This window comes from Ictidomys tridecemlineatus, chromosome 3 (genome assembly GCF_052094955.1).
Source record: "Ictidomys tridecemlineatus isolate mIctTri1 chromosome 3, mIctTri1.hap1, whole genome shotgun sequence".
Classification (NCBI taxonomy): domain Eukaryota; kingdom Metazoa; phylum Chordata; class Mammalia; order Rodentia; family Sciuridae; genus Ictidomys; species Ictidomys tridecemlineatus.
Window position 1 is genome coordinate 158932713 of NC_135479.1, and position 27139 is coordinate 158959851.

The following is a 27139-nucleotide window of genomic DNA, read 5'->3' on the forward strand; positions in this document are numbered from 1 at the left end:
TTATATTCATAAGTTTAAAATCCATGCATACAATTTAGTAATAAGGTTTAAGTGTAATAATACTTAGTTGTGACTTTAAAAAAGAAAACTTATATAAAACTCATAATTATTCCTTAACTAAGAACTCTGGAGTTCCAAATATCTTTTAGAAGATTTGGTTCAATTTTCCCATTTATGGTTAACTGACTTCATTAATTTGATTCACTGTCATCTGTACAAGTTGAAACTTGTTTACAATTTCTTTATTAATTAAGTATAAACTGCAGCATATTACCTCAGCAAACTGAAACAATGGTGACTTCTGACGCAATTCAGGGGATTCTGAAACATCAGGCCTGCAAGTACCAGAGGACATCTGAAACAAAGAAAGACAGCATGAAGTTTACAGGAATGATACGAGGAGGCAGATGCCACTTAAAACATTCCTATGCTGAGGAAAGGATAGTTTTATTCCCCCAATTTAAGGTAACACTGTAATAAAAGTGCAGTTATTATGTACAATTTTACACAAGTAGCCATTCTACTGCTAAATAAAACCAGAAATAATAAGAGAGAGACAGTACTTCACCCAAGAAAATATTTAAAAAGATGTCCCTTTGATCGCTTGGTTTTCTGCCACCAAACCCAAAGAATCTACTTCTTTCATGTTCTGTGTTTCCTCAGTATTTTCTATCACTTAACTGCATGAAAACATAAATGAGATCTGACAATGTAACTCTTCTGGAAAAAAAAGCTAAAGTTAAATTCTTGTTTTCTCAGGGTTTCATGTATTTACAACACAAAACCTAATGTTAAGAAGATTAGAATTTAAATCAGAGAAATTTCTCTTATGATATATATTTTCTTTCCTATAATTTACTATGTTAGGTAAACATCTAACACTTAGATATTTCTTTTCTATGTTACTAATAAGTCTTCAAAACACTACTCTGAACAATTCTATTAATCAGATATTCATCTCAGAATATACATTTCCTGCTGGGTATGGTGGCACATACCTGTAATCCTAGCTACTCAATAGGATCACAAGACACTATGCACAACATAGATATTCAACAAGTATTTAATGAATGAACTTATGAAAGTTGACAAGAGCTCTTCTAAATCCCAGATTGATGTGTTGTCTCCCTACTTTCCTGAACGATGAAGTCAGGTTGTGTAGGGAAAATAGTTACTTTTCATGTTAAAGGAAAAAATACAAAAAAGTTACTGTCCATTTGATCTCTTTGCTTTTTGCTAACAAACCCAAATAAAATCTACTTCTTTCACATATTTTTCATGGTTTTCTGACTACAAAACAATCCAAATTTATTGTAAAACTCTGAAAAAAGGAAAACAAAAAAGAAAAGATTCCTACCCAATGTTACTTTCCAAATATAAATACTGTTAAAATTCCATATATATTCTTCAAGTTGAGGATGTAGGTAATTTTTACATAAAATAGAATATTATACTACAGTTAGAATGTTCTTTTATAATCTTAATAATAATTTTCCTGAAGTCTAAATCTTTTCCAGTTTAATTTTAATAGTTGCAATAGTGATCAAATTAGATGCTTAAACTCTACGGAAATAGTTTCCAGCCAACTAGATTATGCTCCTAAAAAAAAGTTTCTTGCTGAATCTCATCATTAAACATTGGGGGAGATGTGTTTCTTTAGCAGTATCATAGGCCACTAAAGCAGGAGCAAACATTAGAAAATTTATTTGTCACTTTGGGATTTTTTAAAGAGTAACGGTCACCTTCTCCCAAGCACCATGGAGAAGGTACAGAATCTTTATTTAATCTGCCACCCAAGGTTTGGCTGTAAAGCCTGACCTGCTTATTGCCACTTGATTATTTGGCATGTTGTGCCAAATATCCAACCAAAGAAACACAAACTCCACTAAAAAGAAAAGTCAATAAATTCTGAAATTAGTATCCACAAAAGTTTGGGTATTTCATCAAAATGTCTCTTCACAATTTAGGAATTAAAAAATATCAACACTTTCCTGGCTTAGTAAGAAATCATATGTGTTTGGATCCTGAATACTTGGCAAAGAATCAAAATGTGTTTTAAAACCAAGCCTGTAATTTAATGAAAAGCATAAAGTATCTTCATAAAACTTTACTAGACTAGGTTATGCATGTGACAGAATAGAAAAGGTACTTGGAATAAAATGTCATTTATAGCAACTACACACATAAAGCCTACATAACATATTATACGCATGGGTTGCTTGACACCAGAGTTTTGTTCTGAGAACTGCATCATTCAGACTATGTCACTGTATACACATCACAACACAGAATAAGATAGGCTTCACTATCATTAGGCAAAAGAATTGTATGGGGTCACCATTTGTATATGCAATCCATCGCTGACTGCAATGTCATTACATCATTATACAGTGTGTGACTGCATTCTTGTTTCAATTCTATGAAGCATGAGAAACAGTTACCATTTATGCAGAAATAAATTGCCCTATGGATTACAGTTCATATTAACAGTAAGTAGAAAATTTAACTTTCTTTTAAGTGTCATTTATAGATTGCATTTGCTTACATAACAAATCAAGCCAAAGTTTAAAAGTTAAATAATATCCTTTGAAAATCTTCAGGATGGATGGTCTTAAATAAATAAAATTTCCTATTTGAATGGAAGATTTAGATGCAAGTAATTATCAAGGTATCTGTAACCCCACACATGAAAGAAGTCTATGCATGTTCATGCTCACCATGCATTAGAAAGAGCAGATGCACAATGAGTATCTGGTTGCCCGACTTGATTTTGGGCGTGTGTGTGAATATGAAGAATCTCAGGGACTGAAACAGATAGTACAACTAAAGCTGTCCAATGGGTAACTGAGCAGGAATAGAATCACTAAAACTGTGCACTTTAATCTAGTAAATCATGTACTCTTAAAATCGAGCTATTTTTACCATAAAGCATTGTGGATTTAACATGTATCTTCAATATAGTATAAAGAAAACAGAACAAAATTTAAACAGAACAAAATTTAGAAGTCAAGAGAATGGGATCCTCCTAAGCTATGTTACCTGACCTGTGTATCTGACTTGTTTACTTGACTCTAGTCCATAGAATAGAAGCAGCAAATCAGAAAGGACCAAGAATAGAGACGAGAAAAAAGGAGAAGGTTGTAAAAGGAAGAAACAATGTCAGCAGCAGGAGGAGACCGAGAGATAAGACAGAGAAACTAAAGCACAGTAGTTTATCTAAAACAAATTATGGCAAATAGCCCTAAAATTTATGCTGAAGGCATCCATTCAATGCAGTAATTTATATGTTTAGCTATGATTCTAAAATTACAAAATATATCTTTATTGAAAAGGCAGAAATTTCTATCTAAAATCCCAAAATGTAAAAATGGTTTAATGGAAATTGCAATATGTAGGATTCATTCTTGAGCACTTCACAAATAAGGTAAACAATAAAGGTGTGTTTATTTGTGCATATAGTAATAATATGTGCTTGATAATACGGAATCCTATGTTTAAGAAAAGGATAGAATATTTCCACAAAGGGCTTCTATTTGGATAACAGCATTAGTCAAAGAGTACCAGACCTTATGAAATGTATAAAATATTGTGCTGTACTATGTTGCCTTGCTGCTTTAAATTATCTATTTTTGCTAAGTGGGGCACACTTTTTATGGAAAAAACACCAATTCTTCAACACCCATTCCTATGCTAGAAAAGGCTTACTTCCTAAATGTAACAGAATATACAGAGTTAAAGAAGAGGAAAGAAAATATACTAAATGAGCAGTGGTTTAATAAAATAAGTGTGTGGGGTGGGGGTGGGGAGGACGGAGAAGCTGTCTCTAGAAATAATCCCTGAAATAATCCATAGAACCACTAGGTGATGCTATATGCTCAAAAATAAAACAGCTAAAGGAATTTTTATTAATCACGTAACTTCCCTCCCTTAAATTCAATCCTTCCTTTGATTTAGCTATAATTCTCAATAACCAAGGAAGGAAAATGATTAGTATAATTAAGAATTATGAGGTAGCAGTATCTTTTCCACAAGAGCAATTTAGATAGTGAAAATTATAGGCAAAGAAAAGTGATCCAGCTTCCCAATATGAAAAAAAAGATCAAGCCAGTTATGCACTGTAAGTGGCTTGGGAAGTAAGAATTATCTAGGGCCCATTCCTACTTTGCAGGGCACAAGACCACAGTGTCACAATGCTTGGTACTGTGGCAAACACAAGTCAATTAAAAAGGCATGTACGTATTGTAGCTCAGCCATATAGTCCTCCTCTTGAGCCAACTCAAAACGTTTATTTATTACTCACTCATTGAATAAATATACAAAGGCGACTGCTTTTAATAAGTTTAAATTCCACTTGATTCCAGCATATGCTGAGGAATAAAATAAGGACTATGAAACTGTGCTAAAGAGTTGTCCTTGAACTGTCAGGTGGAATCTTTTACACCTAAACTGTCTTTTCTCCTGAAAGACACTCCCTGTTCTTGCCCAACCCTTCTCTCAAATTCCCTCCTTCAGCTTTAACTCACTTGATTCAAGTGCAAGGGTCAGCTGCATTATATAAATGCATAATGATGAAATATCACGGGCTATGGGAAAACAAACCGCCTTTACAGTTGGAAGGAGTTAAGTAGTATCTCACATACATCTAGACGGAAAGCCAGAATTTCTCTCACAAGAAGCATACATATGATGTAGTAATAGCTAGGAAAATATGGAAGTAAATATGCACTGTGTTTTGAAACAGTGACTATCTCAGAGTGGTTAAAGAGTAAGATGCCATGGAAATATAGAGGGAAAGGAATCAGACTGACAAAAACTGGAAATTACTGTGTTGTGTTAAGAAGTATGAAAATTAGGCTAAATGAAATGGGAGACTTGCAAGAGTTTAAGTGGGAGAACAGCATGAGGAGAGATGTGTAGGTAGGTAATTATGTCAGTGGTGTGCAGGATGACCTTGGCTGGGGAATGGCTGGAGGCAGTAGACCAGTTAGAAGGTTAAGAAAATAAAGCAGCAGAGATGTGGGATCCCAATTAAGTCAGAGAATGTATTTGCTAGTCCTTAGTAATTGTCCAGAAGGTTGTCAGCCAACTGTTAACAGTTAAAAGTAAAGAGCAAACTTGAGAGGAGAAAGGCTTCGTCAGGTACAGAAAGCATCTTTCATGAGAAAACACAGTTTGGGGATAGAGGATTCCACCTGAAAGGTCAAGAAAAAAAACAAACCTGCATCATGATGCACTGCCCTTGGCTACCTGACAACAGTAGAATATACTGCATCCTGAATAGGTACTAGCGTCCAGTGAGAAGCACAACCAAACAGCACTACAGAGATGAATGCACCAAATTGGATTGTACACTGAGTCACTTGAGTGAAAAGAATAAGACCCTGGTTTTACTCAGGGAACCAGAAATATCATACTGTTGATTTCACTCCATGGGGAAAGTTCTATCATTATAGTCTGTGTGGCAAAACTCTAGTATGTGAAGCCCAGACAAGCTCCTGGCCAGTTCTACAAAAGAAAGAGGTTGAGCTCACTGGCTTGATGGGCAGTTCCAGTTAAAAAGGGTAATGAATAGTAAACATAGAGAGGGGAGGCCTTTAAACATTTAGGAAGAGAAAAGGTTCAGAGCTCTCATTTTCTTTTCAATGTTAAATTTAAATACAGCATTTTTTTTTTTTTTACAAAATGTGTTTAAAACCTATAAAACTGTAAAAAGAGAATAAAAGCTTTAATATAGGTTGAGCTAGGAGTTGAGAAGAGGGAAAATGTCATTCCATGGACTTAAGTAACCCAGAACAGTCAAATACAGTACCTTACGGTAGGCACCTATCAAACGAACAAATTTGTACCAACAGATAGAAAATAATTCTCCTAATTTCACTGACATTAGAAATTATCAAAAAGTTAACACCTTCCAATTTTATCTAAATAAGTATTTGTTTAAAAATTTAAACAGTGTTGAAAAATGTGGATATAAGAATTAATTTACTTAACAAATATTAGAATAACCAAGTGTTCTATATCTCCGATATTACCTATCTCATATAACGGAAATATGTGGGATTAAATTCTCGTATTATGAATTGCTTTTTCTATGATCTTGGAGAATGAGGACAAAAATAAACTGAAAGCATAGGGTTCTGGGGAAAATGAAATGAAATAATCACTGTGAAGTGCTTGGTACACTAAACCTAGCCCTGAGAGCACCCATGAAATGCCCCTGCTCTGGCTGCTAGTAACTAAAGAGTTCAGAGCATGGGCCATCACAGAAGTGGCACAGTTTGGGTAGGTGGGGACTGAATCACAAAGGACCCAGTATACTACAGGAAGACTGTCTAGTTCTCCTGGGCTCAAATCTCAGTTCTGCCACTTGGTAGATGCACATCCATAACTTTCAATAAACACTTTTCATATCAATGTATGCAAAGACAGCACTCAGTTTTACACTGTTCAATTCTCATGTAACATGAACTTTCCCCACAGGGATTTACAGGAGGCAAGCCCATCACCTGATGGAACCTTATCCACTAATTTGATGCTAATTCAGCTACTCTGCTTAAGTCATTACTTCCTATATTGATTTCCCCCAGGTATTAAAAAGTTGTCTCCTTCTTGAGTACTTGATGATAAAGAGTAAATTACAACTGTAAATTCTTATAAGGTTTCAATGGACAAATAAGGGTGAGAGTGTGTGTGTGTGTGTGTGTGTGTGTGTGTGTGTGTACACGCACAAGCATAAACTGTAAAGTATATTACAACCTGTGGGAATAATGCCTAATATAATTCAAACTTCCAAGTCAAGTGTGAAATACCCAGAATAACTTAAGGTAATAATACTATACCTACAAAAATTCTTCCCAGGAAAAAACCTACCTTACAGGTTTTATTTAGTTAATCTTCATAGTAGTTTTGGGAGTAAAGGGAAGCAGGTATTATTAGCTCCATTTCACAGAATGGAAAACAAAACAAAAACTGGCCTGATCAAAACTTTACTATCCTATTTGTTCCAATAGAAAAAGCTAGTATTCTGAAATCACAGCCCTGAGGTCTGAGGCAGTTTGCAAACATTGGAAAGTCTGGCTTTAGTTTTTCAACTGAGTAAATACTGATGTCTTCAAAACTTCACCATCAGTTATGATTATGCCACCTAACTTATCTTATTTTCCAGTTTTTCCCAACCATTCTTCTTTCTTTTCTAGTTAAGACATCTTTCTGTCGTTCAATAAGGTTCAATGCCAATATCATTTTTTCTAACATTAGCCCACTATTTTAGTCAGCTTTTTCACTGCTGTAACTAAAAGACCTAATGAGAATAATTTTAGAGGAGGAAAAGTTTATTTGGGGGCTTATGGTTTCAGAGGCCTCCAGTTCATGGATAGTTGGGTCTCAAGGTGAGGCAGATCATCATGGTGGAAGAGTATGGAAAACAACCCACATGATGGTCAGAAAGCAGAGAGAGAGACTCCAACTTGCCAGATACAAATATATATACCCCAAAGGGCCTGCTCCCAATGCCCCACCTCCTCCAGCCATACCCTACCTGCCTTCAGTTACCACTCAGTTAATCCCATCAGGTGATTAATTCATTGACTGGGGTAAAGCTCTCATAACCCAATCATTCCTTCTCCAATCCTTTTTGGATTGTCTCAAGTGAACTTTTGGTGGACACCTCACATTCTTGTTTATATGTTAGATGCTGAATAACTGCCCTTTATATACCCTCTAAATTCTATCACTCCCTGCCTTATTTTTAAAAATGTAATTTAGTTTTGCATTTTTATTAAGGTAACTAACAAATATAAGAGAATATTCTTAGTCTTAAAGGTGACTTCCGGCAATTCCAGATCAAATACTTCCATTTTATTTACTGTATTTTCATTAGTAGCCCTCCTCTCTCCCTTTACAGTAGAGGTAGAACCTGGGCCTTGCCACTCAAGGTGAGTTGCATTCCGAGTGCTGTATTTTCACCTTTAGATAATTCCCTGACATGAAGCAAACTGCCTTCTTACTAGGTCTTCTCAGTTCAATATGAACATTATTATTTTTATTTATTCTACTTGTCTTTTGCACACTTATTTTTTCTAAAAAGTATATATTCCTTTAAATTTCAGGGCATTCTAATGAGACTGCCTCTTATCTCCTCTGTAGCTCCCTCCTACCTATTTATCTGGATCTCATTATTTTCATTAAACAACTTTACTTGGTTTCTGACTAAATTTATAACATTGGAAACATTCCTTGCTATTTATTTCACTGCTATGTGGTTATTTTCTAATGAGACTGCTATGCTTACATTCTATATGGTGTTGTGGTTTAGATATGAGGTGTTCCTCAAAAGCACCTGTTAATGCAGAAATATTCAGAGACAAATGATTAGGTTATGAGATCTATAACATACATAATCAGTCCGTCTTAGTTTGAATGGACTGAGTGGTGACTGTAGGTAGGTGGGGTATGACTGGAGGAGGTAGTCACTGAGAATGTGCCCTGGAAGGGTATATCTTCTCTATGCCCCCCCACCACTACCACCAAGTTTTCTGTTTTTGGCCCACCGTGGGGAGAGCAGCTTCCCTTCACCATGGCTTTTTGCCACGACATGCTGCCTCATCTTGGGCCCAGAGCAATGAAGTTTGATGGCCATGAACTGGTACCTCTGATACCATGAGTAAAAAAATAAACTTTTCCTCTTGAAGTTATTCTTGTCAGTAAAGACTTACTTAGTAGTCTACCATTTTGAGCCAGAAATCACTTTTCTTTATGTTTGTCTTGCTCAACATATCAATTTTTTAATTAATAAATTATATAAACACATTGTTTCTAAAAATTTATCTCTAATAGTTTATGCATTCATTATACTGCAGGTATAAAAAATATTTAACAAATTAAATTATAAGGAAAATGTGTGAAAAATAAAAGAAACTATAAATCAAAATTCACCCTTTTTATTTATTAGACACAAAGTTACCACAGCTGAGACTATAAAAGCCACCTCAGCTTAGTAAAGAGGCACTAAAAAAATGTTGACCTAGTAAAGCCACAAATTGATTATGAAAGATTAAGATGAGGAAAAAGAGAAAATTCAAACATTACTATTATTTGCCTACTGATCTCTCAAGAAATTGAAATTTCTCTCTAAAAACTCTAAGAGCATTAAGATAGGTCAAGCCAAACAAAACAAAAAAACACAATCTTTTAATTTGGGACTTTATTGTTTCAGTTAAAGTAAAAGTAAATCTATTACCTATATTAATTTTATACTTTAAAAAGTCTAAGGGAAGTCTACTGATATCTATGAAGTAAACTCTCAAACTAATGATATTTACAAAGATACCAGATTGTATTTTTTTACTGCTTTATTGTTCTAATCTGTCAAGATTATTTTCACTAATAACCCACATATCTCTGAGGTGAGGGGTAAGGAATATGAAGACAGAGCTGTGTTGTTTAAAATCTGCTTTTCCCCTTAGTTTGATAAGTCATTTAACTTTGCTTCTTTTAGCTTGAGAATTCTCAAAATGTTTCCACATCAGAGATAAAAGATCTACCACTGCATTACTTACAGTGCTTTTTTTGATGTTCTATGCTTTAAAAGGGAATAGGAGAACTTCTCACTAAAAAGACCCTATGAGGCACAACTTTAAGCAAAGGGTTTGGTTAAAAGTATCCCTTTCTTTGATTATCATCCAGAAATTCTACAAATGTTGATTTATACTTGCACTAAAAAGTAAGAAATAATGTTAAAAGATGTTGGGAATAAAAACTAGCATCCTCATATAATCTGTTAGGAGAGATGATGCTGACTTCCCAATGCAAAGCACTCTTGGAAATCACGAGTGCAGCTGTGTTGAAAGGTCAAGTGTGTGTTGTTATTCCAACACTCATCTCTGGAACATGCTTGGAATACACTATACCTAAATGAGAGTTTACCTGATTTGCCATTAGATAATATCACGTGGAGGGGCAAGTGAAATGATGTCTGACAATGTCACTGTGTTAGGAAGTACAAACATGCTGAATAATGGGTTTGCAAAGGTACCAAGTAGCACAAATGCCCCCCCCCCAGTTAAAGAATACAACAAATATATACATTTTTAATATACTAAATTGAACAGAATCAAAATAATTTAAACTAAACAGATAGTCAACAAATGCAGATCCCAAATATAAACTATAAATAACAATAGTCTCATTTATAAGCAGCCTATACAGTTGAATAGGCTTTCACTATAATCTATATAGCATTCTCAAAATTTAAAAAAAATATGTTAAAAGTATAGATCTGTGATAAAATTGAGGCAACAAGCTATTTTGCCCTATATAGATATTCTGGATGAGGACTGAAAATTTTTATCTCAAGAACCCAAGTGTTTTAAAATAACATGACCAGCAGGTTAATCTGACTGGCTTCTGTTAAGAGTGTCTGGAAAATAAAAGATTCTACAAATGCAAACTATGTGTGGTTAACTGTTACTATGTGCCCATCAAAATCACACCCATAAATGTCTAGCAAGAGAAGCTCAATAACTAGACTGTGAAACCAAGCTCACAAGGGTCCGTCCTTTCCTTCTTAAAAATGAAACAATTCTGGAAAGCTATGTTGTCAGATTTTTAAAATAGATAATTCAGGTACTAGAGAGAAGAATAATTTCATATTTTTAATAATCATTTTTCTACTAGGAAGTCCAAATGAGAACATCAAAACAGCAGAAAAGTTTTGAAGAGAATAAATGAATTGTAAGACACAATGTACATACACATGACATAGTCACAGCAAAGGCCAACTAACTGTACATTGCATTTTTTACTTTTAGATTCACAGACCCGCAAAATCTCCACTAGACTTGTGTTTGTGTCCTCTTGGTTTATTAACACCACTTCTGTTACTCTCAAATCACCAGATGCACAGACAGATCGTAGTGAAAACAATTATAAGTAAAGTTTGCTCATGAGCTGTAAGCAGTGAACTGCAGAAATAACAATGTGAACTGAATACAAATGTCTGTGATCCTAAGCCCCAGCATGAGCAGGGTGGAAAGGAATGAGGGACTGGCTTACCTCTGGTGTGCCAAGAGCATGTTCTCCAGCTAACAGCAGCATGCTCAGGCCTCCCATTTGAGTAGGATCTAAATAAGTCAAAAACAAACAACCAATCACCTTCCAAGCAGGACCCATATATAATACATAAGGAATCACTTAGAATATTAATCAATACAGAAATGCAACAGAGCCACATAACTTTTATAAATAACTTTCAAAACTCTTTAACAATTACCTGGCATATATTTTCTTAGTGCTCACACTTTTGTGAGTCTTTTAAATACCACAATTGCCCCACCATTCCAGCATAGTTATTTTCTTCAGTAGCACAGCTACGTAGAACATGAATTATCTGTGAACCCAAGGCTTCTTTCTGTGCATGAAAATTCTTTTTTTTTAAACAAAAGAGTACTTATTCTCATACCCCATTTGAATCAAATGTATGATATGTCAAGATCATTGTATTGTCATGAGCAACTAATTTAAAAAAAAGAAATAAACACACACAAAAAAAAAAAGAAAGAAAGAGTACTTATGCTTGTCTTCCAAGATTTTTATTCTCAAATTGTTCTTTCTGCCAGATGAAATCAGGACTAATAAAAAGAACTAGGCTATCAGAACTAGAGAACAGAGATATTTTCAAAGTAGACCTTCAAAATCTAGTGAGTTTTCAAATTATCTCTTTTTAAAACTTTCAAGATAAATTTAAAATAACTGATATACAAATTCTTAGAAGTAGTTAGTAGTCTCTTTCTCAAAATAACTTCAAGATTAAAAACTAATCTTTTTATTGTTACCAGTGATTTTTGACCCAACAGATAGTAAGAAATATATATTTTTAAAGGTTCTCTTAAATGAACTAAGACTTGATTACTGCAACAAAAGAACACATGTAAAAATGCCTAGCTTACTTTCTCTCCTAGTACACACAGGTTCTCAATAAATGTATATTTTATTTTAGGAATCTCTCTCTACAATTAAAGATAAGGATCAGTCAAAATGTTGTCTGAAGACATTCAGTTGGTTCAAGGTATGCCCTGTATTCAAACCTGTTTTGAGAACTCATGGAGTAAGTCTGATCACATATACAATTTGTTTAAAATTGCAAGCAGGTTACAAGGTACTTATGAGGTCACCAAAGGATCAAGTGTTCAAGAAAATATGTCATTGTTGGAAGACAGCCTTATAGAAAGACAGAGAAACAGAATACATAAGCAATCACAGGCTGATTTGATAAAACAAAGCTCAAGAGTAGTTTAAAGATTCCAATTTTAATCAAACACTAAGTTTACATACTATTGTGACTGCTTAGATAGACACTAAAGCTAGCTACTTAAAATTTTTAAAAAAACACAGAAGGGTGAAATGAATTTCACAGAAAGTAAAAGTTTAGTTGGTTACTTTGAGAGTGAAATACTTTTGCAGCTGTCATCCTGGAGACCAGTAGGATTGGATAATAGCTTTCTAAAGATAAAAATGTGTTAGTTCAAATTACAAAGTAAAATGGGAACATGATTACATGATAATTTATATACCAATGATAAGTTACAAGTAATATACCAGTATGACTTCACAAGAAGTTAGCTATATGCATACTGAAACTTCATCCTTTATATCATTTACATTTATATAATTCAGAACTATTAAAATGTATTTGCATGAATAGCACACTTTCCTTTTATCAAGAGGGTTTGTACTGCATTAATTTCTAAATAACTTCCCCTTCCTGGAAAACATACACATGTGACAAACAAACCGAAAAATGTCAAGTGAAAAATCAGAGCAAACAAAACAAAATGAAAGAAATTCACTGCTAAGGAAAAGTTACACTAGCCTTTAAATTCCCTCTATATCCCCTAATTCAGATAGCCAAGAAGCATGTTTTAATTAAAGGCAATTTAATTCACTTCATCTTGTTGGAAACATCAGACTAATGTTACCCATTAAATGGAAGCTGAATAGAACTCTTGCCATGGATTTTCAATATCCAACACACGCAATTAATTACATATACAATGAGATGAATGCCAGGAAGTGTCTTTCTGCTTTCTTGTACTTTGCTATAAAGAAAACTGCTTTATGCTGGGTTGTGCACACCTGTAATCCCTGTGGCTTGAGAGGCTGAGGCAGGAGAATCGCAAGTTCAAAGCCAATCTCAGCAAGTTAACGAGGCCCTGTCTCAGGCCCTGTCTCAAAATGAAAATAAAAAGGGCTAGGGATAAGGTTCAGTGGTTAAGTGCCCCTGGATTCAATCCCTGGTACCAAAAACACTGCTGTAAAAGCTAAGAAGTAAAAATCTTGGTTGAAGTTTGTGTCCTACTTCCATTTTATAGGTAAAAGACTGGTAGATTAATAGTGTTAACAACACTTAAAAAAAGGTTCTCATAGTTTTATATAATTTGAAATAATTATTTGTTTGCAAAGAATAATTGAATTTTTTTTTTGTGTGTGTGTGTGTGTGTGCAAGATTTTTTTTTACTGGTTGTTCAAAACATTACAAAGCTCATGACATATCATCTTTCATACATTTGACTCAAGTGGGTTATGAACTCCCATTTTTACCCCAAATACAAACTGCAGAATCACATCAGTTACACATTCACATTTTTACATAATGGCATATTAGTGACTGTTGTATTCTGCTACCTTTCCTATCCCCTACTATACCCCCCCTCTCCTCCCCTCCCATCTTCCCTCTCTACCGCCTCTGCTGTTGTTCAATTCTCTCCCTTGTTCCCCCCCCTTACCCCTCACAACCTCTTATATGTAATTTTGTGTAACATTGAGGGTCTCCTTCCATTTCCATACAATTTCCCTTCTCTCTCCCTTTCCCTCCCACCACTCATCTCTGTTTAATGTTAATCTTTTCCTCATGCTCTTCCTCCCTGCTCTGTTCTTAGTTGCTCTCCTTATATCAAAGAAGACATTTGGCATTTGTTTTTTAAGGATTGGCTAGCTTCACTTAGCATAATCTGCTCTAATGCCATCCATTTCCCTGCAAATTCCATGATTTTGTCATTTTTAGTGCTTCGTAATACTCCATTGTGTATAAATGTCACATTTTTTTTTATCCATTCATCTATTGAAGGGCATCTAGGTTGGTTCCACAGTCTAGCAGTTGTGAATTGTGCTGCTATGATCATTGATGTGGCAGTATCCCTATAGTACGCTCTTTTAAGGTCCTCAGGCAATAGTCTGAGAAGGGCGATAGCTGGGTCAAATGGTGATTCCATTCCCAGCTTTCCCAGGAATCTCCATACTGCTTTCCAAATTGGCTGCACTAGTTTGCAGTCCCACCAGCAATGTACAAGTGTACCCTTTTCCCCACATCCTCGCCAGCACTTGTTGTTGTTTGAGTTCATAATGGCTGCCAATCTTACTGGAGTGAGATGGTATCTTAGGGTGGTTTTGATTTGCATTTCTTTGACTGCTAGAGAAGGTGAACATTTTTTCATATATTTGTTGATTGATTGTATGCCCTCCTCTGAGAAGTGTCTGTTTAGGTCTTTGGCCCATTTGTTGATTGGGTTATTTGTTTTCTTATTGTTTAATTTTTTGAGTTCTTTGCATATTCTGGATATTAGGGCTCTATCTGAAGTGTGAGGGGTAAAAATTTGTTCCCATGATGTAGGCTCCCTATTTACCTCTCTTATTGTTTCTCTTGCTGAGAAAAAACTTTTCAGTTTAAGTAAGTCCCATTTGTTGATTCTTGTTATTAACTCTTGTGCTATGGGTGTCCTATTAAGGAATTTGGAGCCTGACCCCACAATATGTAGATCGGAGCCAACTTTTTCTTCTATTAGGCGCAGAGTCTCTGATTTGATATCAAGCTCTTTGATCCATTTTGAGTTAACTTTTGTGCATGCCGAGAGAAAGGGGTTCAGCTTCATTTTGTTGCATATGGATTTCCAGTTTTCCCAGCACCATTTGTTGAAGATGCTATCCTTCCTCCATTGCATGCTTTTAGCCCCTTTATCAAATATAAGATAGTTGTAATTTTGTGGATTGGTCTCTGTGTCCTCTATTCTGTACCATTGGTCCACCCGCCTGTTTTGGTACCAGTACCATGCTGTTTTTGTTACTATTGCTCTGTAGTACAGTTTGAAATCTGGTATGGCTATACCTCCAGATTCACACTTCCTGCTTAGAATTGCTTTTGCTATTCTGGGTCTTTTGTTTTTCCATATGAATTTCATGATTGCTTTATCTATTTCTACAAGAAATGCCGTTGGGATTTTGATTGGCATCGGATTAAACCTGTAGAGAACTTTGGGTAATATCGCCATTTTGATGATGTTAGTTCTGCCTATCCATGAACAAGGTACATTTTTCCATCTTCTAAGATCTTGTTCTATTTCTCTCTTTAGGGTTCTGTAGTTTTCATTGTATAAATCTTTCACTTCTTTTGTTAGGTTGATTCCCAAGTTTTTTTTTTTTTTTGAGGATATTGTGAATGGGGTGGTTTTCCTCATTTCCATTTCAGAAGTTTTGTCACTGATATACAGAAATGCCTTTGATTTATGCGTGCTGATTTTATATTCTGCCACTTTGCTGAATTCATTTATTAGTTCTAGTAGTTTCTTTGTAGACCCTTTTGGATCTTCTAGGTATAGAATCATGTCATCAGGAAATAGTGATAATTTAAGTTCTTCTTTTCCTATTTTTATGCCTTTAATTTCTTTTGTCTGTGTAAGTGCTCTGGCTAGTATTTCAAGAACTAAAATGAATAGAAGTGGTGAGAGAGGTCATCCCTGTCTTGTTCCAGATTTTAGAGGGAATGCCTTCAGTTTTTCTCCATTTAGAATGATGCTAGCCTGAGGCTTAGCATACATAGCTCTTACAATGTTGAGGTAAGTTCCTGTTATCCCTAGTTTTTCTAGTGTTTTGAACATAAAGGGATGCTGTACTTTGTCGAATGCTTTTTCTGCGTCTATCGAGATGATCATATGGTTCTTATCTTTAAGTCTATTGATGTGGTGAATTAACATTTATTGATTTCCGTATATTGAACCAGCCTTGCATCCCAGGGATGAATCCTACTTGATCATGGTGCACAATTTTTTTGATATGCTTTTGTATTCAATTCGCCAGGATTTTATTGAGAATTTTTACATCTAAGTTCATTAGAGATGTTGGTCTGTAGTTTTCTTTCTTTGAAGTGTCTTTTTCTGGTTTCGGGATCAGGGTGATGTTGGTCTCATAGAATGAATTTGGAAGAGCTCCTTCTTTTTCTATTTCTTGAAATAGCTTGAAAAGTATTGGTATTAATTCTTCTTTGAAGGTTTTGTAAAACTCCGCTGTATACCCATCGGGTCCAGGGCTTTTCTTGGTTGGTAGTCTTTTGATGGCCTCTTCTATTTCTTCCTTTGTTATTGGTCTGTTTAAATTGTGTGTGTCTTCCTGACTCAATCTGGGCAGATCATATGACTTAAGAAATTTATGGATATCTTCACTATCTTCTATTTTATTGGAATATAGGGTTTCAAAATACTTTCTAATTATCTTCTGTATTTCTGTAGTGTCCATTGTGATATTGCCTTTTTCATCCCGTATGTTAGTAATTTGAATTCTCTCTCTTCTTCTCTTCGTTAGCATGGCTAAGGGTCTGTTGATCTTATTTATTTTTTCAAAGAACCAACTTTTAGTTTTATCAATTTTTTCAATGGTTTTTTTTTTTGTTTCAATTTCATTGATTTCCGCTGTGATTTTAATTATTTCTTGTCTTCTATTACATTTGCTGTTGTTTTGCTCTTCCTTTTCTAGGGTTTTGAGATGAAGTGTGAGTTCATTTATTTGTTGTTGTTGTTTTTTTTTTTTTTTTTTTAGGAATAAACTAGAGGAAATGAATTTCCCTCTTAAAACTGCTTTCATCGTGTCCCATAGATTCCGGTATGTTGTGTCTGTATTGTCCTTTATCTCTAAGAATTTTTTGATTTCCTCCTTTATGTCCTCTGTAACTCATTGATCATTCAGTAACATATTGTTCATTTTCCAGGTGATGCAGGATTTTTCCTTCCTTCTTTTATCATTGATTTCCAATTTCATTCCATTATGATCAGATAAGGTGCAAGGTATTATCTCCACACCTTTTATATAATTTTATATAATTTGAAATAATTATTTGTTTGCAAAGAATAATTGAATGTTGTTAAAAAAAAAAAAAAGTCCAACATGTACTAACCTTGTTTTAGAAGTGAGAGAAAAAGCAATGGATGCTAAATGATAATCAAAGACATTTAAATTAGAAGCCAGTCATCTACATAAGACTTTTTCATCGTGATAAGAAAATGTTTTAGAAACACTCCAAATGATATAATATGGGAAGTTCAGAAAATCACCAAGACTATCCACAAGACTATCCATTAACAAGTGAGTTGCAGCTAAAATCGTACAAAGTGAAACTAAAACAAGAGCAGATCTCTGTTTTGATTCTTTGGGACATAGTATAGCTTAGAGGTTAAATTCATGCTTAGAATACCCCTGTTCCTGGGTTTAATCCCCATAAAAAGGGGGGAAAAAAAGATGAAGCCAACCATCACTTTGAGAGCTCACTTAAGAGTCATACTATAGACACATATAGATCATCTGGAGACTGTTTCCCCAGAATTGCCATTGTGTTAAGCTTAATTTTTAGCATTTATATAAATTTGAACTCTTAAATCTGGTAAGGTCTGTTGGCTATTTAAAAACAAAAATGTGTCATCCCAGTATTGCTCAACTTCCTTCCAACCTTTCCATATTGCAAATGGTTCAGTACACTGATTTTGAAGAGAATGTGTTTGATGAAATAGGAACTCTGTGCTCAACACCAACTTCACTGCTTCTACCCTGCCCAATCTCTGAATTTCATCTTGGCAAATTCTTCTTTTGACTACTGCATTGCAATGACCAGGGTAGATGATAGAGGCATTTACAAGGTGAATATAAATGCTTTATTTCATGGTAATAAATGCTTCAGGATTCCTTACTACCCCAGAAAGTATTAAAGGTTCCATAACAAATGGGACCATCTGGAATTTTAAATTTGCATGGCCCATAGAGGAACTGGGAAGTGGGGGATGGGGGTGGGGGTTTAGGATGGAAACTCTGTAAGAAACAGCTTTTAGATACACCTCAGATGTGTGATGGAGTTGTTCATATTTTTGCCCTCGATGTTTCAGATACAGAGATGATATACATAATTGTAGCTTTCTTACTGGGATAGCTTTGTAGTGTGTATATGTATTGAAATATTTTAAATATTAAAAAATTCCCTAAGCTCCCAACAATCTCCACATTTTCGTCTACTTTTCTATAAAGAAATGACAGGAATTCACACATATGTATAACTTGGTCTCTCCATCTCCTTTCTTTAGTTATATACATATACATATACATATATATATATATTCTTTGTATATCATCTTCTAGTGCTTTAAGATATGCCATTTATTTGGGATTGTTTCATATTGGTCATAAATTTTACTACCTAAAACTGTGTACTATTAGTTAAAAATATTAATGAAATGTATTGTCCTATTACTAAAGAAGATGTAGAAAGAACATCTAAACTCACCAGCCATTCCAAAGTTCAGCTGAGGCATTTCTTCAGTCTTTGCCTTCTTGGGGCTTGGCAAGTCTTTTGAAGAGTCAGATGGAAAGGCCCAAAGTTTCTTCCGTGGATTGACTGTGGGAGATGGCGATTTCACAGGCTTGTTCGTAGTAGGACACCATTTGTAGCCAGGATTTGCTTTCATAAATGCATCTTTATACTACGAATAAAAATCAGCAAATTTTAATTTGACAAACAGACTGAAGAAAGTTCAAATAGCTTTCACCCTATTTCCCTCAGTTAGATAACGAATGAGGAAACCACTTTCAGTGACTTTAGCTTCCCTTGTAGAGAAAGAATAATCTTACCACAGGGCTCTACGGACAAAGTCCATTGTAGGATAAGAGCACAGAAGGTACATACTTTGTGTCTTTTAATCCCCATTTTCTTCAGCTACAAAAGCCTGTCTGATATCGGTGGGGACAGGAAGTTGTTTATAACTGAAAGAACCAACGTTCTGGAGACAGAAAATATAGAGTTCAAACTCTGATATTTCCACTTCAGGCTATGGTAACCAAGGAGAGAAAAAATGACCTCTCTAGGTCTCAATCTTAGATTGCATCAACAGAGAATACCACCACCAATGCCTAGGGTTATTGTCAAAAATGGTTTATTTCAAAGCAACTTTGGGTACACATCACAGAGTGTGGGTTACATCAGTGCCAGGAGTCAAGATTCTTCCCATTGCTTTATTTAACCTGCTAACTATGGTTTAAAAAAAAAATTACATTTGTGTTTTGATGTACTTTGTCAGATAAATGCAGGTAAACTCACAGCAAAATACTTCATTGTGAGGTAAAGGAGCCAAGATCAAGAGCAGGAGAAGGGCAACAGAGTAGGACAACTGACATTAACTTTTCAGTTATTTGAAGACCAGGGGCCATAAGGAGGGAAAAGCACTAGATGCACATTCTGATGGTCTGAATTCAAATCACCCTCTACTTCAGCCACCTGTGGACATTAAGCAAGTGATGTAACCTTTCTCAATTTCAATTCCTCCATCAATAAAGTGTCAGTGTACCTGCCAACATTTTGTAATGCACACACATGACTGAATATATGAACGAGCTCTGAGAGCTCTGATGTGTGATGTTGCAATTAATCTATCATTAACTTTATATTTTACTTGGAAATTTCAACATCCACTAACATCTTTCTTTCTCCTTTGTATTTCTGTGGCTTGCTACTATAACCCTTTCTCTCAACTCTGATATCTAGTTCTCCTTTCACTAAAATGAAATACCATATTGATATTCATTGTATGTTACCAAAAGTTATATTATCTGTTAAAAAAGATATTTTCCTTGTATTCGTCAACTGTTACATGTAAATACTATTGGATATTTTATTAAATTAATACAATTTTTTCAATCTCATAAGCTTACCTTTTAAAATGGTCACTCTATGCATACAATTAACTAATTTAGTATGTTTCAAATACTTTTTAATTTAACCCAAACTAAAAAAATTTGCCACTTAATGCTGGTCTAAGGAAGAACATGTAGTCCAAATTAACTTTTCCCCACCATTTCATTTTAAATCATATCAATGAAAAACTAAATCATGGATAATAATGCAATTTTAATACACAAGTGTCTAATATTATCTCAAGGTTATCTTAACTCAAATTTTCTCAAAATTTTACCTATAAATTGTAAATTTGCCTATCAATGGATGTAAAAACTCACAAGATACTCACTTTTCTTATAAAAGTAATTAAAATAATACACAGGACTAGAATTTTTATTACATTTCAGAATGTAATTAGGGGTAGCAAATGTGATATAGGAGATACACTACCACAGTCCATGCATGTGGATGAGGGATTTGCATATTAAGCTAAGGCAGACAAATAGCCTTGGCTGCTGTCTATAGGCAGAAAGTGACAAATGATAGGGTGAAGTGAAAATGGAAGTAGCAGACACATGCATCATTACTGTGTCCTACTAGAAGGCACATGGGCTGTTTGTCAGATGAACAGTCATTTGAACAAAGGTCACTATTTTATAAACTGACAAAAGACTTTCAATTTTATTAACATATTTGTCATGAGAAATGAATTATCTCTTTTTGCGGGAGAAGTTCAAAATTTTTAAGAAAGTCACAATAGTAAGATGCTGGATGATGTCATCGGCATGCAAATTGCCTGTTTTTTAGGTAGGTGTCCTCTCTTCTTCTCTCCACGTTCATTTGTTGAATAAAGTCTTTTTCAGTAAGACATCACATCTTTTGCTAAGAATTATTTAATAATGTGCTTCAGTGAAAATCAATACTGTTGTCTTTACAAATGAATTATTGACAGCATCAACTATTTTTAGAGCGTAGTTGGTGATTCTAATGAAGGCCAGCTTAAACTAATTTACAGTGGGGAGCTGATGCTCAAGATAACAGAAAGCAGTGAGAAGCACTACACCACAATCATGTCCCTTATCCTGTATACATTCTACCCAGTCTCACTGCAAATACTTTGTGAGCACTAATTAAGGGAGACTTATCAGACACCAATAGAAAAAGGTATGAATTGAGTTCCTGTCTTCATATTGCTTATATTTTTCAATTAATTACACAACAAATATTTCCTTTTACACATGGCCCATTAGCCTCACCCTGACTCAGGCATGCAAAATGGTTTTGTAAAGGTTTGTAAAGGGGAGGCTACACATTAGGGGAAGAATTGACAAAGGTCAAGAGACTATGGAATATGAAGAGTTTTACAGAAAATGGGAACTGAGAATTTACTAAGTGGGCCAATACCTTGTAACTGTATCATAATGTTAATCTTACAGATTCTTAAATACAATATAGATGATCAATACCATGACAACATGTATTCAATTGTGCATGCACATATATGAGTGTATATATATGTTTTGGGTGCTAAGGAATGAACCTATGGCCTCATACAAGCTAAGCACACAATCTACCAGCCCCTTGATCGAGTATATGTTGAGCAGAAGAGTTAAAAATGTGGGAGACAGGAAAAGAGTAACACATAATTCTTGTCCTTAATTAGAAAGTTTAAAAATTGGATGGAGAAGCCATAAATTCATGTGAAAATAAAGTAGTATATGAGCATCAAGTGAGGGCAGGGGCAAGAAGAGCCTTAAGGTATAAGAATGTCCTTGGAACTAGGCGCCTCATCAATCACTTGCTTCAGCTATAAGAAACAACAGAAATGCTTAATCATTTGTTGTGATACGGTTATTTAGGAAGAGATTACAGAGAAGGCTGGATAAAGGAGAAATGGGAGGAGATTTTGTATATAGTTTGAAGTAAACAGCAAGTGAACTTATTACCATGGTGTTCAACCATGTGGGCAAAATCCATCATCAAAGGACTGAAAGGGTCAAAGAGATAGGCCTTGCTTATCCAGATATCCAGGACCAAACTGTTCATGCTAGAGGTGGGAGAGAAATTCATTCATCCTCCAAGAACATCAATCAGAGGCTAATTTGTTCTAAATATTTCAGTGAAAAATTCTTGTAGGTAACTAAGTTCTCGCTATAACACTGACTTTCTAATTTCTATCAATTAAAATGAAAATTTACCTCAAAGGCTCCAATTTCTTTATGTAAATTGCCAGACAATTAAATGATCTAAACATACTTTACAAATACAGTTTCTGACTTATTTAAGTTACTTGGTAATGCTAACTCCCTTCTCTTTTACCTCGACTACTACTGTATTTCATTAGCAATAATTACAAATTTGTATGTCAGTTATTGATTCTTCTGTTATTCATTACTGGCATTAAAGACATATCTTTTGTCACATCGTTTTCTGTCCTACATTTGAAAATGGCATCATTATATAACAATATTATATCCAGCTAGGCGCGGAGGCACATGACTCTAATCCCAGCAGCTCAGGAAGCTGAGGCAGGAGGATAGCGCCAGCCTCATCAAAAGCAAGGTGCTAAGAACTCAATGAGACCCCGTCTCTAAATAAAATACAAAATTTTATTTAGGGCTGGGGGTGTGAGTCAGTAGTTGAGTGCCCGAGTTCAATCCCTGGTACCAAAAAAAAAAAGAAAAAGAATATTATGTCAATCTTTAAAAAATGTGGATTCAATATTACTTTTCCAGATCAAATACAAATGTAAATTTGATCTATGAAGCAACCTAAAATGAAAGAAATATTCACCTATTGTTCTCCAGTTGTTTATTTTTAATTGGTGGACTTCTATTTAAATGTCCACTAATATTTCTAGTTGTTATTACAGTCTAGATCTTCTCAACAGAGTGAATGAGAAAATAACAACCCTGTAAGATTTAATAATAAGGGATGCTGAGAACGTCTGTATAAATAAAGATGACAACTCTGGTGCAAATATGAAAAAAAAATCTACCAGAATTGTGAGAGATTACACAGGAAACTATCTGATTTTTTAAGTTATTATACATATTTTATTTCATACATACTCTCCAGCAGGCTAACTGAACAACAGCATAGTAAGTTATAAGACAGCTGTATCTCTTTCCATCAGCAGGCAGAAATCACATTATGCAAGGGGAAAAAGGAAAGAGTGATATTTGAGAAGTGTCACTAAGCAAGTGCAGACTTAGTCTGAGGATCTTTCCATCACAAAAAATTGGACATTATCATTAGGATAATATGACTCAATTCACTACGTGATGTGAATTATCCTTGATAGCTGTTTCTAATAGGAAGAAAATTAATTAGACTTTCACATGACAGAACACTGAATTAAGTTTATGGTTCTGGCTGGATAAAAATATTTTAAGTTATACAGTAGCCTGAAAAACTTTAATGATAAAGCTATTCCCATAGAAATTATATACATAAAACAGTGGCTTCAATACCATGATCAGAGAATTGTTTGGTTGATCTATAGTGGAGAAGTCAAAGGAAAAACTAAAATCAAGGGAGTTATCTACATGTGCTTGAATTGTGTAAGGGTGAGGATTAATGTTAAGACAGTGGTTTCTTTTTATATGTAAATTTTATTCACTAATTTGGATAATTAGGAGAAAAATCAGTATGTGCTAATTTTAAAAATCATAATTTAAGAAGTCTTTTACAATTTTAATTTTGTTACTTCTTAAAAAGTAGATAGGGATTTGGGTGAGAAAACATTAGCTAGAAAAGATACTTTAAAAGATTAGAAAGAAGTGTTAATTCATGTTGAATTGTCAAAATGCTTACATTTTCTTTAAAAATATGTTCACTTTGGTTTAATACTTTCCTTAAATACTTTAAAATTACTCCTTACGGAAAAATCTACATCAAGAATTTGCACATTTTTCAAATGGTACAAAAGTTAACTTTTACTCATATCCCTCTGAATGCTCACAAGTTCCAAAGTAATCAGGAATTACTGTAGTAACATCAGAAATCATATTTGAGCATTGGGTCTCACAATCAATCTTAACAATTAACAACCGGAACGAAATACCAAGAGGAGTATAAGAGACTCAGTATAAACTCTCAATATTCCTCACTAGTTCCAGGATCTTTATAAAGTCCTAGCAATTACATTTGATTTGAATATTTAAATATTATTATTCACTAGGAAACAAGATGACCCACAGATGATTATCTTGTTAGAGGCTATTAATCACAATGGACCTTTTCTGCCAAGTTGGACAAATGATTTATCTAGTTTTGTTGCTGCTTGTTGATTCTGCTTCAAAGTCTCAAATTTGCCTTTTAGTAGCCTTTCAATGTAACAATTCATAATAAAAACAGTGACTTATCAGTAGGGTGAAGAAATATCAAATAAAAGCCAACATTAAGTTGCTCATTAGTTTTAACTCTAAAACTAACATTTTTATGGAGTACTAAACTTTACATAATGTGTGCCTATATATTTCTTCACTTGTACCTTACATCCAACCCTATGAGGGCAGCAAGCATCTTACAGAAATTTTATAGATGTGGAAATCCAAAGAGATCTAAGTTAAAGAGAGTTAATTATTAGAATCCCAGCCTCACTACTACTAACTTTGCTTGCTTGGAAAAGTTAACTTTCCTCAGTGATCTCATCTTTATCTTCTGGAAAATAATAATCCATTTGTGGGATTGTTCTGAGGATTAGCAAAATGGACCTTGTCATGGACATGGTAAAGCAATATTTCAACGTTTTATAAATTATACAAATTTATACCAAAGATATATCTACATATTATTATTATTTGCAATGCTAGGGATCAATCCAGGACCTCTTGCATAACTAGACAAGCACTGTACTACTGAGCTATGCCCCTAACCCCTGGATATATTTTTTTAAATTCAGCTAAGAAAAGTCCTGGTGTCTGGAATACAAGAATGCAAAAGTTGAAGAAAACAGGAGTGTTGCGAAATATGGAGCACAAACATGTTTTTTACCATCTACTTCCCCTCTGGAGTTGTGGGGTCCTGATTAAGCCACACTCAGAAAGCTCCACAATGAGTCACTGGATTAGAGGTGGTCAAAGAAAAAAGCTGACAAAATGAGAGTGGATTCAAAAGAGAAAAACCCAAAGAAAAGTGAAGAGAAAATTCAAAAAAATCAAGAGTTGAGAATCATTTACTACATAAATAAAAATTTGAATGTAACTCAATTATTCACAAAGGCTCACCAATAATTCCCACTGGGAAATATAGGATAGAAATTATTCAAAAAAAATTCAAAAGATGTTCTGAAAAAGAAGCAAACCAAATTTTAACCAAAGTTTTCAGGGTAAATATACAAAATAAAAATGTAGTTTTTAAAAGAACACTAAAGTGTCATCTATCTGGAAATCACTTATGTGTAGCATTTGCTTCTCAAGGATGCTGGATGAATGAGGTGCCACTCTAACAGTACGTCAAGTGCTGCAGCACGCTGGCAAGAATACAAATTCTATCTGCTAAGCTTGATGCGTAACAGTTAAGAAAGGCCTCCACACTTTAATTCATGAGAAATATGGTGTAACAACTTTGAAGTGGATTTCATTTTTGATGAAGCCAAAACAAGGGAATGAATGGTCTGTATAAAATTATCCTAGTTGCAAAGAAATAACCAAAAATACTTTAATCTTGTCTTGAAGAAATATGGAGAAAGAAGTCATTGAAATCTCCATAGAGTTTTACAGTGGTAATAATCTTTTATCCAGTACTGAAAACAGATACCAATATTTACAAAGGGCAAGTATGATTCACCTTCAAATTTCATTCTGTTGCATTTAATTCCATAGCTGTTTTACCTGCATACAACTGAACTTACAAACTTTTCAACTTGATCTCTCGTGATTCTCTTATTTACCTTTACATCATTATTTCCTATGACTATCGTACACATAACCCAGGCTCTAGGTAAAATAAACTTCCTAGTTCCTGAAACTGATCTTAAGTTCCCACATCTACCCTGAGCCTTATCTTTCTTTTTGAATCCTATCATCAAAACCAAGAATATAAAGCCTTTCCTGATATACTTCCACCTCTCTAGCATAGGCAGATTCTTCCCATAAGATGCAAAATATTTTATTGTTACCATTCTAGCCACACTTAAATCCATTTAGCTCTCAGGCATTAAACTGGGTAGAATAAATATACCATTGTTCACCAACATATGACTAGCCAAAATACTAACTCCTATGAGTGTTAGATTTCTTTTTCGAAGGAGAGAGATCATCTTACATGTTTATGCTTGCTTAAAATAGTGAGCAAGGAATGAACAAGTCAATCAATAAATGTATGCAATCTATTGCATACCCCTGGTCCTCTAGTCCTCTGGTCCTAAAAGGCAGGGAGCTCCATCAAGGTCATTTTAATTGTCTAAATTTTCCATATTTGCCCCTCCTCTTTGTACTGAATTCTAGCTAAAGGTCAAGATTATGATCCTATAAATCTACTAAATATAATAATAAATTTAGGTGACAATCAGAAGGTTCCAGAAATATTCTACGCAAAAATGCAGAGATTTGTATTCCTCTATATAAAGATGCTAAAAGGAAAGGTAAAATTGCTTCTGCACCTCCTAATATGCAGTCACACATTCAAAAATCAAAACCTGTTAACATGCACAACACTGCACCATCACTGCACACTACTGAATTCAAGAATGCAATACAGGTTATCTCTGTAGGACAGTACTTTTAAGATTTCTTACAATCAGTTATTGCTTAGATGAGATTCATCAGAGAATATAAAACCCTCATTCAACCAGATTTTTCTAACAATGCAAATTAGTACTGGGCAATAATTCAAGAAAATGACAACAAATTATGGAATGGGTGCTTCATCTAACCAAATGTACTAACATAAGGTTGATAATCAGGAGTAAGGGAAGAGTCAGATAAAATTTTCATGAACTAGCAGGTAAGAAAGGAATTACTCTAAATTTGTATTAATTATTACTTGCTCTTATTTTTAAAACATGTTTCTTTTAAAACTACAGAGAGAAAGGAATAAATTACATAACAATGTTTTGGGTAACTATACAACACATACACACAAAACAGTGATCCCATAAGATTATACTGCCTAGTGACATTGTAAATAACTTAAGTACACTATAATGTTTGCACGATG

At 34.4% G+C, this 27139-nt stretch overlaps 1 protein-coding gene across 20 annotated transcripts in view; it reads right to left on the reverse strand.

The window, feature by feature from the left end:
• The window catches only part of Bbx (BBX high mobility group box domain containing), a 257863-nt gene that overhangs the window by 59823 nt on the left and 170901 nt on the right, over positions 1 to 27139 (reverse strand). For all 20 annotated transcript variants that reach the window (XM_078044297.1, XM_078044296.1, XM_078044295.1 and 17 more), the window contains 3 exons: positions 18590 to 18785; positions 11053 to 11120; positions 275 to 355 (listed from right to left, as the gene is read on the reverse strand). In XM_078044297.1, the coding sequence (XP_077900423.1) occupies positions 275 to 355; positions 11053 to 11120; positions 18590 to 18785 (345 nt within the window). The remainder of the gene's footprint in view (positions 1 to 274; positions 356 to 11052; positions 11121 to 18589; positions 18786 to 27139) is intronic.